At 39.7% G+C, this 14,800-nt stretch overlaps 1 protein-coding gene across 1 annotated transcript in view; it reads left to right on the forward strand.

Annotated features, from left to right (window-relative positions):
* The first annotated feature begins 441 nt into the window (after positions 1–441).
* The window catches only part of LOC121326791 (probable bifunctional methylenetetrahydrofolate dehydrogenase/cyclohydrolase 2), a 55,401-nt gene continuing 41,042 nt past the window's right edge, over positions 442–14,800 (forward strand). The window contains exons 1-4 of the mRNA XM_041270300.1: positions 442–459; positions 900–1,110; positions 2,133–2,255; positions 6,108–6,260. Coding sequence (XP_041126234.1) covers positions 442–459; positions 900–1,110; positions 2,133–2,255; positions 6,108–6,260 — 505 coding nt within the window. The remainder of the gene's footprint in view (positions 460–899; positions 1,111–2,132; positions 2,256–6,107; positions 6,261–14,800) is intronic.

The following is a 14,800-nucleotide window of genomic DNA, read 5'->3' on the forward strand; positions in this document are numbered from 1 at the left end:
CTTCACTAATCGTGGAATCCTGGGTCTTAGAAACAATCTCTAAAGCCAGTGTCAGTTGCAAATTATAGTTAGAAAAAACAAAATAAAAGCTTACATGTAATTTAACTCTGTAAAAAAAAAAAAAAAAGTGGAATCATGATGAAACGTTATCACTGATTACTGTTTGGGGAGATCAGGTCATTCAAACTTAGCTTCAAGGATCTTTCTGAAGTGTTTAAAAAAAGAAGTCAAGTTCTACTTTCTGTGGGCGTGAGTAGAAATGTGCTGTAATATAGGAAAAAATCAAGGACCACAATAACAAAAGCGGAAATGATCTCAAAACATTCCACTATTATGACAGATTAGATGCAATTTTAGGACACCATCCAATATCACAAGACAATCTGCAGTGAATTTTCTGGAAAAGTATCCATTGCCGTATTTGGTGATAACAATGTTACAATGTATAACAGTGATACAGTAATCTGGTTATTATCTGGCCACCTCTCGCAATAACATGAGTGAGACTTGTCCATCTCATCTAATAACTTGAGAAACTCAGGAAACCCTGGAAACTATTATTTTTCTTTAGCTAACTTGCGTTGCACCTGAACTCGAGTTTTGCAAAATTCAGGCTAACCCGGGAGCACTTGAGCGCACTCGAGTTCGCTTGACTATGGAAACGAGGTATAATTGTCTGAAAATTGACTATAATAAAGCACAATAGGCCTTTCAGTTGAAACCTTTGCTTTGACAGCCTGCAAATAAAACTGTCAGTAAAAACAAAGTCATACTGGTAGAAATATTAATGGAAACTTTTTTGGGAGACATATATTTGCCATACAGTATAAAATAAGAAAAAACAAAACAAAAATACCTTAAACTTCCTATCCTAAATGTTTTTTACATATTTTTGTTAGCGGTGCTGTTCTTTCCCTTTGTTTAGCTATGCAGCCACAATTATCTCAGGAACTGAACTGGCAAAGCAAATACATAAGGAAATTCAAATGGATGTGGAAGAATGGGTATCCGAAGGCAACAAAAGACCTCATCTTAGTGTAATTTTAGTAGGAGATGATCCAGCCAGTCGATCTTATGTAAGGAATAAAACAAAAACTGCTGCTGCACTAGGTGAGTTTGCCGCCAAATTGTTTGTACTGTGTTTCAATCCATAAAGACAGACCCGTCTTTAATTATTAAAAATAAACAAATAAGTGTTAATTACAGTCACATTATATGAACAGATATATAATATGCAATAAGGCCCGGCTGGGTGTCCGTATACCTTAACCCTAACCCTTCAACCCCCGAGAAGTCTGTATATTCAACGTATATGGATGCCCTAAAGGCAAAACGGTGGACTTGAAGAAAAAAAAGGATAAGTCATGTTTAAGGCAAAAAAATGTGTTTTTTTTTTAAATAAATATCCTTATGCCAAATAAAGTAGGCCCATGTATAACTTTGAACTACACACTAAGTTAAGACATGTAAAAGAAAGCAAATCATTTTTTTATAGTGTGCACATTGCCACTGATTTTTTTTTTTTTTTCTTCCTGCAAGTGTTCACACTGAGCAGAACAGACTTGAGGAATAAAAATAAATTCAACGACATCTCTGATTTCAGTAATTTGTTCAAGGTCTGTGTCAGAGACGGATGGATAATGTGCACAAGTGTCTTTTTGTGTTTTTCTTTATCGTTTACAAACCTCTAAAAATACATTATTTGAAGTAATAAAGTCAGGTTGAGTGAGCATGAAGACAGCATTTTTTTATTTTTTATTTTTTACTGTTCCATTATATATATATATATATATATATATATATATATATATATATATATATATATATATATATATATATATATATATATGTAACAACATTGCATGTACAGCTATGGCCAAAAGCTTTGCATCACCTACAAATTTATGGATTGAAACTATTAACCAGTGCCTTAATCTAAATTATTTCTGCTAATACATACATTTACAGGAACACAACTCAGGTTTGTGCGAAACAGGGTTTTCAATCATGTACAGTATATACCATATTTCTCAAAGGATGTTGAAGACAGTTTGTTGTAATGAATGTGTAGTTTTATGTTATGTTGAAATACATGCTTGATATACTGAATATATGTTCTCTCCCTGTTCTAGGTATTAGCAGTGAAACAATACTGCGACCTAGTAATGTTTCTCAAGAAGATCTACTAGAAGTGATTGACAGATTGAATCGGGACTGGAGTGTCAGTGGTTTACTTGTTCAGCTACCTTTACCAGGTATGTCTGAGAACTTAATCCATCATTTCCACTCAAGGTGAAGGCCAACCCTGGCCAAGAAATGCGTTTCAGTCCTTTTTTCAAACGTAACGAAAGGTCACTGGGGTATTGTGCTAAAGAAACCTGTAGCAGTTTTATTTTGTCCCGGCACTTGTGATGTTCAACTGAATCCACGTTCGTCAAGGTCTGTTTTCTTGAACATGCGTATACAGTCTGCCCCACTTAAGTATATATCGTTTAACTACTTCAACTCCAGCTTACAAAATGAAACCCCTTCCCAGGTACCAGATTTTGAAAATAATAATAATAATAATGTTTTCAAACCCGAAATTGCTGTAAAATGTTAACATAATATGAATAAAACACAAATAAATGACCTAAACTGTGTTTCTTGACCCTTTATGATCCTGTGTACTACATACCCATGTTTTTTGAACCGTGAAAACAAAAACACTGCTAATCACAGTAATAATCAGTAAATAATAATTATCAAATAAAAATCAATTATCTGCTTGCTCTATGCCATCTATTTATTGAAGTGTTCAATAGAACAGAACCTGGGGTTGCCTTCGCAACTACTGCAAATTTTTCTTGTATGTTTTGTTTTCATTTCATTCACCGCACCTTTTTTGCGGTCTCTTCTTCCCTTGTGTAGGAGGGATAGTCACAAATGCGTGTACACAGCTACTTTGCACAGGCATTGTGATGGATCTGGCTGCCACAGACACCTGCTTTAATGCCTTGTAGCCGGTGCTGTGTTTTGATAGTATTTTGTCACAGCACTGCCGTTTCATACCAAACAGCTTCCCGTTTGCAGCTGGCTTACCTGTTAAGTGCTGCATGCTCTTTTGTTTGTACTGTTATTGGCTCCAGATCCTCTTCATCATCATCGCTGAGTGATAAGTCAGCATCACCGTCGCTGGTATCGAAATCTTCTGAACCAGCTTCACCCCCGTTGCTCATTATAGTAAGACCACGTACATTGCCATGTTTAGCTTTCGCTAAAAACTATATAAACTACAACTAAACAAGTAAAACTAATAATAAAGCAAAAAATTCTAATTTAAAACACATATATATATATATATATATATATATATATATATATATATATATATATATATATATATATATATATATATATAAGTTGAATGGCTTCCTGCAATGTATCTGTCTTCTAAACGCCTACAGGTAGATTGGAATCACTACGTGACACACAGCTGGATACACCTAACCCTCCCCCGACTTTCATTGCACATTCCACAGTACTAGCATTGCCTTAGAGAATGAAACCTGAAACGCTAGACTGAGAAACCGCTCATAGAATAGAATGGGAAACTTGACTGACTTAATGTACTGTAAGTGGGTTTTCATTTGACATAAGTACGTATGTCATGGTGTTGAAGTGGTTAAGTGTATATCCCACTTATTCAATTTTAAAATCTGAAACTATTACCATTGCTACATTCCTGTTTTACTGAATATTGGTGATACTAGTATACAGTTAACTGAGCATGTGCAATTTAATCTGACATTAACGGGCACAAGCCTGGTCTGGCGTCAGACAAATGAATGCTTTCAGGATATTCCTGCACTAAAATGGCAGCCACAAAGAAGCAAAAGGATCTTACCCTGGCTGAAGAATGTAAAGTTTTGGAGCTCTTACAAGGTCCTAAAATCTCTCAAGCAGAGCTGGCAAAAAGATTTGATGTGTCTCAACCAGTCATCTCTAGATTTCTTTAAGAAAAAAAGACACTATTCTGTCTGAGTGGCAGCACAATTCCAGTCCAAATCAGAAACATAAGCGAGAAGGAAAGGACAGTGATGTTTATGTGGCTCTACAATGATGGTTCCAAATGGCAAGAACACAGAATCCTTCAAGTACTGGTGCAATTTTAACAGGAAAAGCAGAGAACCTGGCAAGAGAAATGTAGATTACCAGCTTTACTGCAACAAATGGATGGTTATGTCGTTGGGGGTTGTGGGGGTGGGTGCATAACATAAAGTTCCAACGTACAGTACACATGGTGAAAATAATGATGCCAACTCCCCTGCTGCTGAAGACTGGGTGAGCATTACTCTTATGGCAATCCTTAATGATTTTGATGACAACATTGACATGACAACATGACAACATTTACAATTATGGTGAAAAAGTGTAAAGCCTATGTGACATTTATTGCTTTGCTGCAATTTGACTGGAACCGACAAACGCAAAGTTCTTTCGGCTGGAAAGAGCAAAAACCCAAGATGTTTTAAGGGGGCTGCAGTGTAGCTTTGCCTATAACATATGCTGCCAATGCAAATGCCTGGGTCACCGTTGTGCTTTTAAAAGACTGGCTATTGGAATTTGATAGACATATGGGAGCAAAGCAACTCAAGATGGCACTTGTTTTGGATAACTGTGCTGCGCATCTCAGCCATTTTCCATTGAGAAATATCCGCCTGATCTTTCTGCCTCAAATTTGGTTCAGGGGATAATCAAGACTTCCAGAGCCCTATATTGGCACCATATTGTACAGCGGATAATAAACCTGGTAGATAATGGGTCCTGAGACAGTACTGCATCCATTGTAAAAACAGTTAACTTGACTGAAACAATGCACCTACTTGTACGTTCATGGGCAGATGTGAAGCAAAGCACCATTGTCAATTGCTTCAAAAAGGCAAAGTTTGTGAAGCAGGCAACTGAAGTCTTACAAGCAGCAACAGCAATCCCAATACCCGAGGAAGAAGTCACTCCACCTGACAGGATGACAGTGCAAGATTTTGAAGCATTAGTGCAAGTCAACGAGAATGAGTGAACTATCCAATGACGCTATTGTCAGAGAACTTAAAGGAAATGCGAAGATGCCACAAGAGAAAGGGGAGGATGCCCTACCTGAACCAAAACTTTGTGATACACTGACTGCTTTACAAACCATTAGCCGTAATTTGGAAATCATTGGAGGAAGTGAGAAAATCTACAAGCATTTTTCTGAGATCGAGGACACTATTGAAAAGGGCATGGTGCAAAGATGCTGTGACGAAGTGCCCACCCCTGTGTGTATTTTCTGTTATATGTTGCGTGTGGTGTGTTAAATGTTGGTGTATAGTCATTGGTACACGGGATATAAACGGGTCTGTGTAACACGAGTGTTTAAAATGTATATTTGTATTTAGGCACGAGGATTGCACAGCACTTCACGTGCAAGTAAAATGTAATATGTGAGCAAGGGGAATTGCACTTTATTAATTCACGTGCAGTTGTACCGTGACTCTAATTGAATGATTAATTAGAGGTCGAGTGCATAAAAGCAGCATGTTTTCACATACTCGGTTGTGTGTTCGGTGAGTGGAGAACGGGATTGGAGACGGAGGTAATAGTGAATAATTGTAAGAATAATAGTTAAAATATCTGCTCACCCGGTTTTGTGTAGTGTTAGTCCGTTTTTGTTTGTCTATTTATTTTGGCGAATGTGCCGTGTCCTGTTTGTGTTTGTTACAACCTTTTTATTTTCTGTTCTGTTTATTTATTAAATGCTGAGCGAAAGCATTCGCTCAGCTCCACCAAAATCCACCTCTCTTGTTGTTTTTATTTCCTGGTTCTGGTCTGACGCCAACCACTCCGGCCGTCTTTGTGACAGATGCCAACAAAAGAAAATTAGCAAAGTTCAAGCAAGGAAATTAAAGAGTAGTTTTTTTTTTTTTTGTTTTGTTTTTTTATCTGTCCTCTCTAAAATGTTGTCATGTATTTCTTAATTTTTTGCAACTTTTATTTTACCATGTGTCAGCAAGTGGAATATTCTTAATCCATGACTATAGACAATTACTTTGTCTGTTTTAAATTTGTCTTTTTTTTTCTTTTTAAAGAACACTTCAATGAACGTTCAGTTTGTAATGCAGTCGCTCCAGAAAAGGATGTGGATGGCTTTCACATAGTTAATGTTGGAAAACTTTGCCTTGATCAGAAATCCATGATACCTGCTACACCTGCTGCTGTTTGGGAAATTATTAAAAGAACAGGTAACTATAAACCTATTTATATTTAAACACAAAAAACTTGTCAGGTAAGGCCGCCACTATGCTACAGTCCTATGTATAGTCACACCTGGGCAGGTGAAGTGAGGTCTAAAACCAGAACAACATAAGAACATAAGAAAGTTTACAAAAGAGAGGAGGCCATTCGGCCCATCTTGCTCGTTTGGTTGTTAGTAGCTTATTGATCCCAAAATCTCATCAAGCAGCTTCTTGAAGGATCCCAGGGTGTCAGCTTCAACAACATTACTGGGGAGTTGATTCCAGACCCTCACAATTCTCTGTGTAAAAAAGTGTCTCCTATTTTCTGTTCTGAATGCCCCTTTTTCTAAACTCCATTTGTGACCCCTGGTCCTTGTTTCTTTTTTCAGGCTGAAAAAGTCCCTTGGGTCGACACTGTCAATACCTTTTAGAATTTTGAATGCTTGAATTAGGTCGCCACGTAGTCTTCTTTGTTCAAGACTGAACAGATTCAATTCTTTTAGCCTGTCTGCATATGACATGCCTTTTAAGCCCGGAATAATTCTGGTCGCTCTTCTTTGCACTCTTTCTAGAGCAGCAATATCTTTTTTATAGCGAGGTGACCAGAACTGAACACAATATTCAAGATGAGGTGCTTGACCGAGGCTCCCGGAAGGCAGCACACTGTTGTAGTAAGGGGGTCCAAACTGCGAATTGAACTTGCTGTGTTTCTCAATATGGAGTCCCCAACAATCATGACCTCCCTTCTTTTTGCTGTCTGGTCACCACTGTCAATAGGGTCCTGGATGTTGTTCCTTTCATTCTCTTGTTGTTGGTTCTGCTCATCAAAATTCTGAAGTGACTCAAATCTGTTAGTTGTTTTGATTTCTGGTGGTTGTGTTTGACGAAGTTTCTTTTTTTCCCTGCTTCTGCCTACCTGAACCCAGCTGTTCTGACCTTCTATCTCCCTGGTGGCTTTCAGTCTGTTAGGGGTGATGCAGACTTCCATGAATTGTGGGTGTGCCAGTTCCTCAAGATCCTGTTGCTGTCTCACTTCTTCCAGCTCCATTTCTAGCATACTTACTAGTTTATGCAAATCCTGGATCGCACGGCACTTTACGCACACTTGGTTTAGCTCCGCTGGGTTTTCTCGGATTTCCCACATCAAGCAGGTGTCACAGATTACTGGCTTGAAGACCATGTTGAGGTTTTTTTTTTTTTGAAGTTTAGTTTCGTTTTCTGCAGCCGTCAACCTGCATTCAAACTGCTTTGAAACTGCTCTGTACTTTTCCACGCCTGTACTTCTTCCACTCGCTGTCGCTGGGAAGACTGCCTTATTTAACTGCGTTGTTCTGCTGTGCTGTTGGCTCCTCCCCTCGCCCGTGTCTCAAAACGGCGCTGAATTTGAATCAGCTGCTCCGAGTTTCAGCTTGTTTATTATCAGAAAAACACACGCGGCTGTTTGACTTTGAGCTGCTGCTGTGTTTCCCCAATGTCCTCTGTTTTCTGATTAAAGCAATTCAAGATGCAATTTCTCCTTTCTGCTTCGAAACTGCTCTGTACTTTTCCACGCCTGTACTTCTCCCACTCGCTGTCACCATGGTTGTTTTCATGTTGTCACATAATTATATATGAATTGGGAAAGCTAATTAGAATAGCACTAAGATTTCCATTACATGAGAGCAGATGTTAAAACTTCATGCTGATTTGAACTCGGATCTCGCCAAGATAAGCACCAACTAAGACATAGCTTTACAGTAAACTAATGTGATCCATCTGCATCTCCATCCATTTGTGTTTCTTTCCATCTGTTGATGTAGACATCCTTCTGCCGTGTGTTGATGACTGTAGTGTAATGCTGGCTCCAGGGATCAGCTTATTTTGCCTCCCCAGCGCATCAGCACACACAACGGCTGCGATGCTGGCTCAGGGGATCATCCCAGTGTGGTCTCCCCAGCGCATCGGCATGACAACCATCTGGATTGAGCCAAGTAGGGTACATCTCTGGGGTCTTCAAGTGGACACCTTCCATCCTCTGTTTCGTCGACTAGCCCACAACACCTCAAGAGGGCTCAACATTGATTCTGGCGTCCCAGCATTACCACCCTCCATCCCCCACTCAACTCAGCCCAGCTTACTCACATGTACATTAGCGTTGCTTTCTTTCTATTGTGCTTGAGATCCCCATAAATAATCTTTCCGTCTCAACCGCAGCCAGTTGCTGCTCCTTTCTGCTGCTTCAGATAAGTTCTTCACTGTGTGATGCAACTCTTGGCCACTGAACCCAAACATCTCTGAGAAACCGGGTTGTAAAGTGTAACACAAATCTATGACAACCCACCTCCACTGGGAAAACTCAGACTCCATCCTTGCTCTTCCGCTTCAGCAGCTAGTTGAGCATACCAAAGTTTCTTCCTCTCATGTGCCTCATCAGCAGCATCCTTCCGTGGCACTGTTAACTTTACCAGATGAACAAAGTATGCTGATCCAGACCACAAGACAATGTCTGGTCAAAGGTTAGTGGTGGCAATCTCAGGTGGAAAAATAAGCTGTTGACCAACATCTGCCAGCATCTTCCAGTCTCTAGCAGCTTCCAGTTGTCCTGGGTGAGGCTTAGTTTTAACACCTTTTCTTGGTGTTAAAATGCTTCCAATGCTAAGCCAAGCATTGCAGCACCTGGTCATGGCGCCAAGTAAACCATCCTTGGCTAAGACCTACCTTACATCCTATCAAAATGTGCCTTAATGTTGCTGGTGATGAACACAGGACATGAGGGATCCTCACCCACCCAGAGGTTTAGGTTCTGTGGTGATGGGAGAATATCATATGTTGATCTGATGTGGAAATTGATCCTGCTCTGTTCCATTGTCCATAGGTCTTGCCAGCCAAGCTTGTGGTGTTCCAAACTTTCCCATCTCATCCATTCTCTCTGCTTGGCCTGGGAAATGGCCTTTACACACTTGAACTTCTCCTGCTTTTTCACCTAGTTCACTACCAGCTTCCTTTGTTGAGCTGGGGTTGCCTTGTGTCATGTAGGAGGAGCTGAACTGAGACCAAGACCACCTCTTCCATGTTGAACTTGCCCCATAATATCACCAATTCGAAGGGCAGCCTTAGCATCCTCCACAGCTTTCTTTGCCGCCCATTTTCTTCCAGTTTTCAACACAGGTGTTGTCTCCCTTACGCATTTGTCACGTGAATCTACGTGTCATTTCCAGTCGGACTTTGGCGCACTTAAACTCCTCCTAGGCAGTGTGAAACTCCCACCCATTTCCTGACGTTAAAGGTACAGGAATTATTATTTTCATTTTCATTAAAATGGAAGTGTACTATCTTGTGTGCAGACTTGCTCTTTATAGTTTATAGATCTTTCTTATCCATTTATGACATTGACTCTTCTAAACTACTAAAGGATATGTAGTAGGCTGTTTCAGAGAACTGTTGAATCCTCAGCAACCCACTGGTGACTACACATGTTGTCTGAAGTGAACCCACCTACTGTACCAGTGTGTGCTGGAAAGCCTTGTCAGAACATAAGTCAGGTAAGGGAGCAGTGGAGGCCTTACCTGACAATTTTCCACCTTTTTCTGAATTGTCAGCTCTTAGTATTTAGTTTATATATATATATATATATATATATATATATATATATATATATATATATATATATATATATATATATATAGTGAATTTTTCAAGTGATGATTTTAATGTTTATGTGCAATGGAAAGTAGATCCATCCATTTAGATTGCAGTCCTCTCTGTATATCTTAAAGGACATTTTTGGTTTGCTATTTTTTTTTTTTTTTTTGTCTATGTGTTTTTGTATAAGAATAGCGATCTACTGTTGTAACAAACTTTCCCAAGTAGGACCACATTTTAGATATATTATACACATATATAGCCACGTATGTTATTTACGTGTTTTTGGAATAACGTGGATGTTCTATTTATATCATTTTTTAATATACACTGACGTTTGTTTGGAATTACGCGGTTTGTGCGCCACACATTATTTACCCTAGTAACCCCCACCTCCCCTATACCACTACCACCAGCACCAGCAAGCCATCCCAGCCAGCGTTCAACATAAGTACAGTAGCAAAAGTTTTCATTTAAAATTAATTTTCTTGTTTTAGATAGGCTTTTTAATGTACTTATTATTGTCAGTAACAAATAAGCACAGTTTAAAATAAAACGCAGTGAAGGAAATAGACGAATGTGTTTTGAAGCAGCGTTTCCCCTAACCCCTACCATTTCCTTTATTTCTTATGCGGAAATTAAGTTTGATTTATGCGTTTTTTCAATTACGCACTAATTGTCAAAAATGCATCTACCGCGCACATCGAAGTGGCTGTACATAGCAATGCTCGAAGTTAAGCTTATATTTGGTAGCATGTTGCTACCCAAAACTCTCTTAGTTTGCTGCTAGTTTTTTTTTTTAATTTTTTTTTTTTTATGCAGTAGCATTTTTCTGATACCTTACACTGCAGTTTATATGACCGACCCTGAGTGAACACGTAAATAATTACTGGTATTCGTTTTTTTAAACACATTATTTTTCATAAAGCGGGGAACCATTGCTAATAGAGCTTCCCGATTTGTAGATGTCTGGGGTTTGTACTGCCCCATGTAGATACCTGTGAGACCCCGAATGCATATTGTATTGGACAGTGGAGTACAAATTCTGTACCTATAGTACCAGAACACCGCGGATATAATTTAAAGGCATGAAGTTTATTTTATATACCAAAAGTAAAGAGTGGCGCATCCAGTAAAGGTGCTCTGCATGAGAGCAGGATGCGCCCCATAGCCTGACCGTCGCCGGTTCGAGTCTGGGCTATTCCACAGCCGACCGTAGATGGGAGTTCAATTGGCTGAGGGTTCCCGAGGGGGAGGGTTTAGGTCGGCAAGGATGTCCTCAGCTCACCGCGGACCAGTGACCCCTGTAGTCTGGCTGGGCACCTGCGGGCTTGCCTGTTAGCTGCCCGGGAGCTGCATTGTCCTCCAACGCTGTAGCTCCTGGGTGGCTGCATGGTGAATCCGCAGCTTGTAAGGAAGTGGTCGGCTGACAGCACACGCTTTGGAGGACGGTGTGTGTTCATCTTTTCCCTCCCGAGTCAGCGCAGTGGATATTAAATTCATTCAATGTCTATAAAATACTAGTTTAGTCTGTCATTGAGAATGTCAGCTCCGGTTTTGTTATAATATTACCCTGGTTTCACCCATGATAAAAATGAACACAGGACTCCCAGATACTTGAAATCCCTAGTTAACGGAGTTATAACATGTAAACAAAATAAAACACATACAAAAAAAAACACTTTTAAGCTCTGCGTTTTACTTTTTTTTTTCAATTGCATCTACCCTAGTATATTCCCAACTATACTGTATGTATTGTGTGTCACAGTTCAAACAGGAGGGTTCTGAACATAAATGATCAGCCAAATGCTGCAAATCCTTAATTATGAGCAGTTTATTACGTGACTTTAGTATTTGGAAACAAACCCTCAAATATTGGGTAATATTAATTATCGTCCACATTTATATTGTTTCTAGTACGTTATCGTACACAATATATTAGTATTACGAATATATCTTTTATGCTTATGTTTTAAAGTGTATATAATGCATATAAAGTAAATATATACTGATGAATATCTTGGCTGTAAATCTTTAAAAGAGGTACAATTTTAATTAATTTTTACATCAATTTGTGGAGTCCCCATTGGAGATAGTGTATACAGGGTTTATCTTCACAGACTTGGTTGAGGTCTGAAGCATTTAAAAAAAAAAAAAAAAAAATCATAAAAAAAGAAATGGATAAAGTCAGGATCCAAAATTACCACAAGACATAAGTGATCTAGGGAATTCAAATTAAATTACCCACAGAGAATTTTTACAAATACCCACTAATTTAATGTTGCTCGACTGTGCATGCCTAACTTTTTGAGTTAACAAAAAATAAATGTTCATGCGTGAAGAAAAATAACTTGCTAAATATTTTAGCAATTTTTTTGGTTGCAAAAAAAGGCACTACTAGTCAATCAGTACTACCTGCATGTCGGACATGGTATTTAAACACAGCCATTTTTAGACTGTGACTAATTTGTTAAATCTAATATTTTCGCAACTCTGTAACTTAAACTACGGACTTGCAGCATATGAAATAATGCCCTGATCCATTTTGAAACGGCCGAGAAAACATACCCCTCAAAATCGAGTTTAAACAAGGCTCTGTCAGCTGCTGTTACCTATAACGGAGCTGTCACATTGTTATAATAAAACATTTAGGGGTAGATGTACTAAGATGGGCCAGTTGCAACGCAAGCATACCGCAATTTGCATTTTCGTTGCGACAATTCACAAAGTGCACATTCTGTGGTATGTACTAAGAGAACATATGTTAATAAAGAGAGCTGCAATATACTAATTGAAATATTATTTGCGTCATCTTCATGAGATCTCTAGCGAGCGTCGTGCAACATTTTTTCAAATAAAATAATGGCAGTTGAGTTGTGGTTTTCTGCAGCAGAGGGTGCCCGAAGGATAAAGTCTATACATGCAAGGGTGCAAGAATCAAAATAACATTGTTTTTGTTTCATGGGGCGAGAGTCGGGGCTGGAGTGAAAGGTCGTTACTTGGAGAGGTAGTTTGAGGAGTGGCCTCAGGGGGATGTGATATGAAAGGAAAGAGGTTCCTGACCGATGGGCGCCTTCTTGGCCAGGGGTGAGAGCGACCTCAAAGGCAGGCTGTTCAGCAGCCTCGGGAACCATAAAACGCTTAAGATAGATTGGCTCGGTGGAGCCCACGACAGGCTCTGTAGAGCGGCAGTCATGTAGGAGGAATAGGCTCTTGTGCTGAAGAACCTGGAAAAGGAATGATAGAATAGGGAGCTGGATATAGAGCCCAGTCTCAATTTGAGTAAGATAAAGGATAGAATGTGTGGCCTGGGGTCCCCTCTAACTCGCATGGTGAGAACCCCCCCTCAGTGGAGGCGAGGATGACGGCGGCCATAGAGGTCGGGGAAGTGAGTGTCACTTACCCCCAATGTTTGGACCCCCTGCTCCCCGCATATCCCCACACCTTAGGACAAATAATAGTTCACGTGCCAATGCATAACATTTATGAGGAAAAAAGACAAACCAGATTAGTTTTTTTTTTTTTTTTTTTGACAAAAGAATGGGTAGAGTGAAATTATGTGTTTACCTGCCGCACAGTGGAGAGGAACCCTCTCCCCCATATTAGGGAGGAAAAGCTCGGATGGACCCGGCAGAGATGGGTAGAATGTCTCGTGCGTGGACGATAAAGGCTAGGATACAGTCTTGATTAAATGAAAGTGACTGAATTTGGGTGGGGGTTTTGTGTTTTTTTTGTTTTGTTTTGGGGTTTTTTTGCGCAGAAGGAGGAGAAAGATGACCAGCTTGTAGAGTAGGATGATCTTGTTGATGGAGACAGGGCAGTGGACATGTAATTTCTAGCAGATTGCAGAAGGTTGAAGAGAGGAGAGCTCACAGATATAGGTGCTGATATTGTGGAACTTGGAGAGGTGCTGGAGATGCTGTGGGAACCAACTGCTTAAATCTGGCGATTTGTAGACAAGAAAGAGCATCAGCTACATTATGTGAACCGGGTGTGTAACAGACTTGAATGAAGAAGTTAAAAGACGCTGAAATCCAAATGAGGCGACGTAGTAACTGCATTATAAGTGGAGAGGAAGATCTTTGTTTATTGGTGATATGGACTGTAGATTTATTGTCGCTAAAGAATGTGATAGATTTTCTTGACCATCAGTGGTCCCAGATGTGAGCAGCTGTGACAGTGGGATACAGTTTAAGAAGAGCTGTAGCTTTGAGGTGGAAAGAAAGATTCTGTATTTCAGGGGGCCATTCGATAGAGAACCATTCAGTTCCTAGGTAACTCCTGAAACCTGAGAATGAAGCGTTAGTAAATAGATTCAAATCATGAAGAGCTGATATCAGGTCTTCATAGAGTAAGAACAGGCGGTTTCTTGCTTGAGCTCAGAGATCTGCTGAAGCGGTGATCTGTAACAGCGAATGGTGGCCTGCTGTAGAGAGCAGAGATCTGCTGAAGTGAGTGAAAAGAAACTCGTGAGCAAATTTAAGCTGCATGAAGTGCCACTTTGGGATTCCAAGAAGTTGTTGCACCGTTGTCTGCCAACCAAAATTTTGATAGGACGTCAATGTTGGTCTTTAAGTGTTAAGACGATTTTAGATGGAGCCAAAGGTGAGGCTGCTTTCAGGAGAGATGTAGAAAGCATTGCTGTGAGGCTGCTGCAAAACCTACTGATTTGATCAGGAGCAGTCTATGAGTGTGTTGTCCATTGCAAGGTGGGGGGCTAGTTTGACTGAAATGCTCATAAATTGAAGGACATGATTTCTGTACCTAACTGGCAGCTCAAATGGAACGAAATATTAACCCGATTTGAAAATACATGACTTTCGCAGTGAAAGGACCAGAAAAAGTATAGAACTTGTGGTATCATGCTGCCATCTGGACATTATGATTAGAATAAAACCATTGGCTTTAGAAAGTTCTGCAGGGTA

Source organism: Polyodon spathula, chromosome 2 (assembly GCF_017654505.1).
Source record: "Polyodon spathula isolate WHYD16114869_AA chromosome 2, ASM1765450v1, whole genome shotgun sequence".
In the NCBI taxonomy this organism is placed as follows: domain Eukaryota; kingdom Metazoa; phylum Chordata; class Actinopteri; order Acipenseriformes; family Polyodontidae; genus Polyodon; species Polyodon spathula.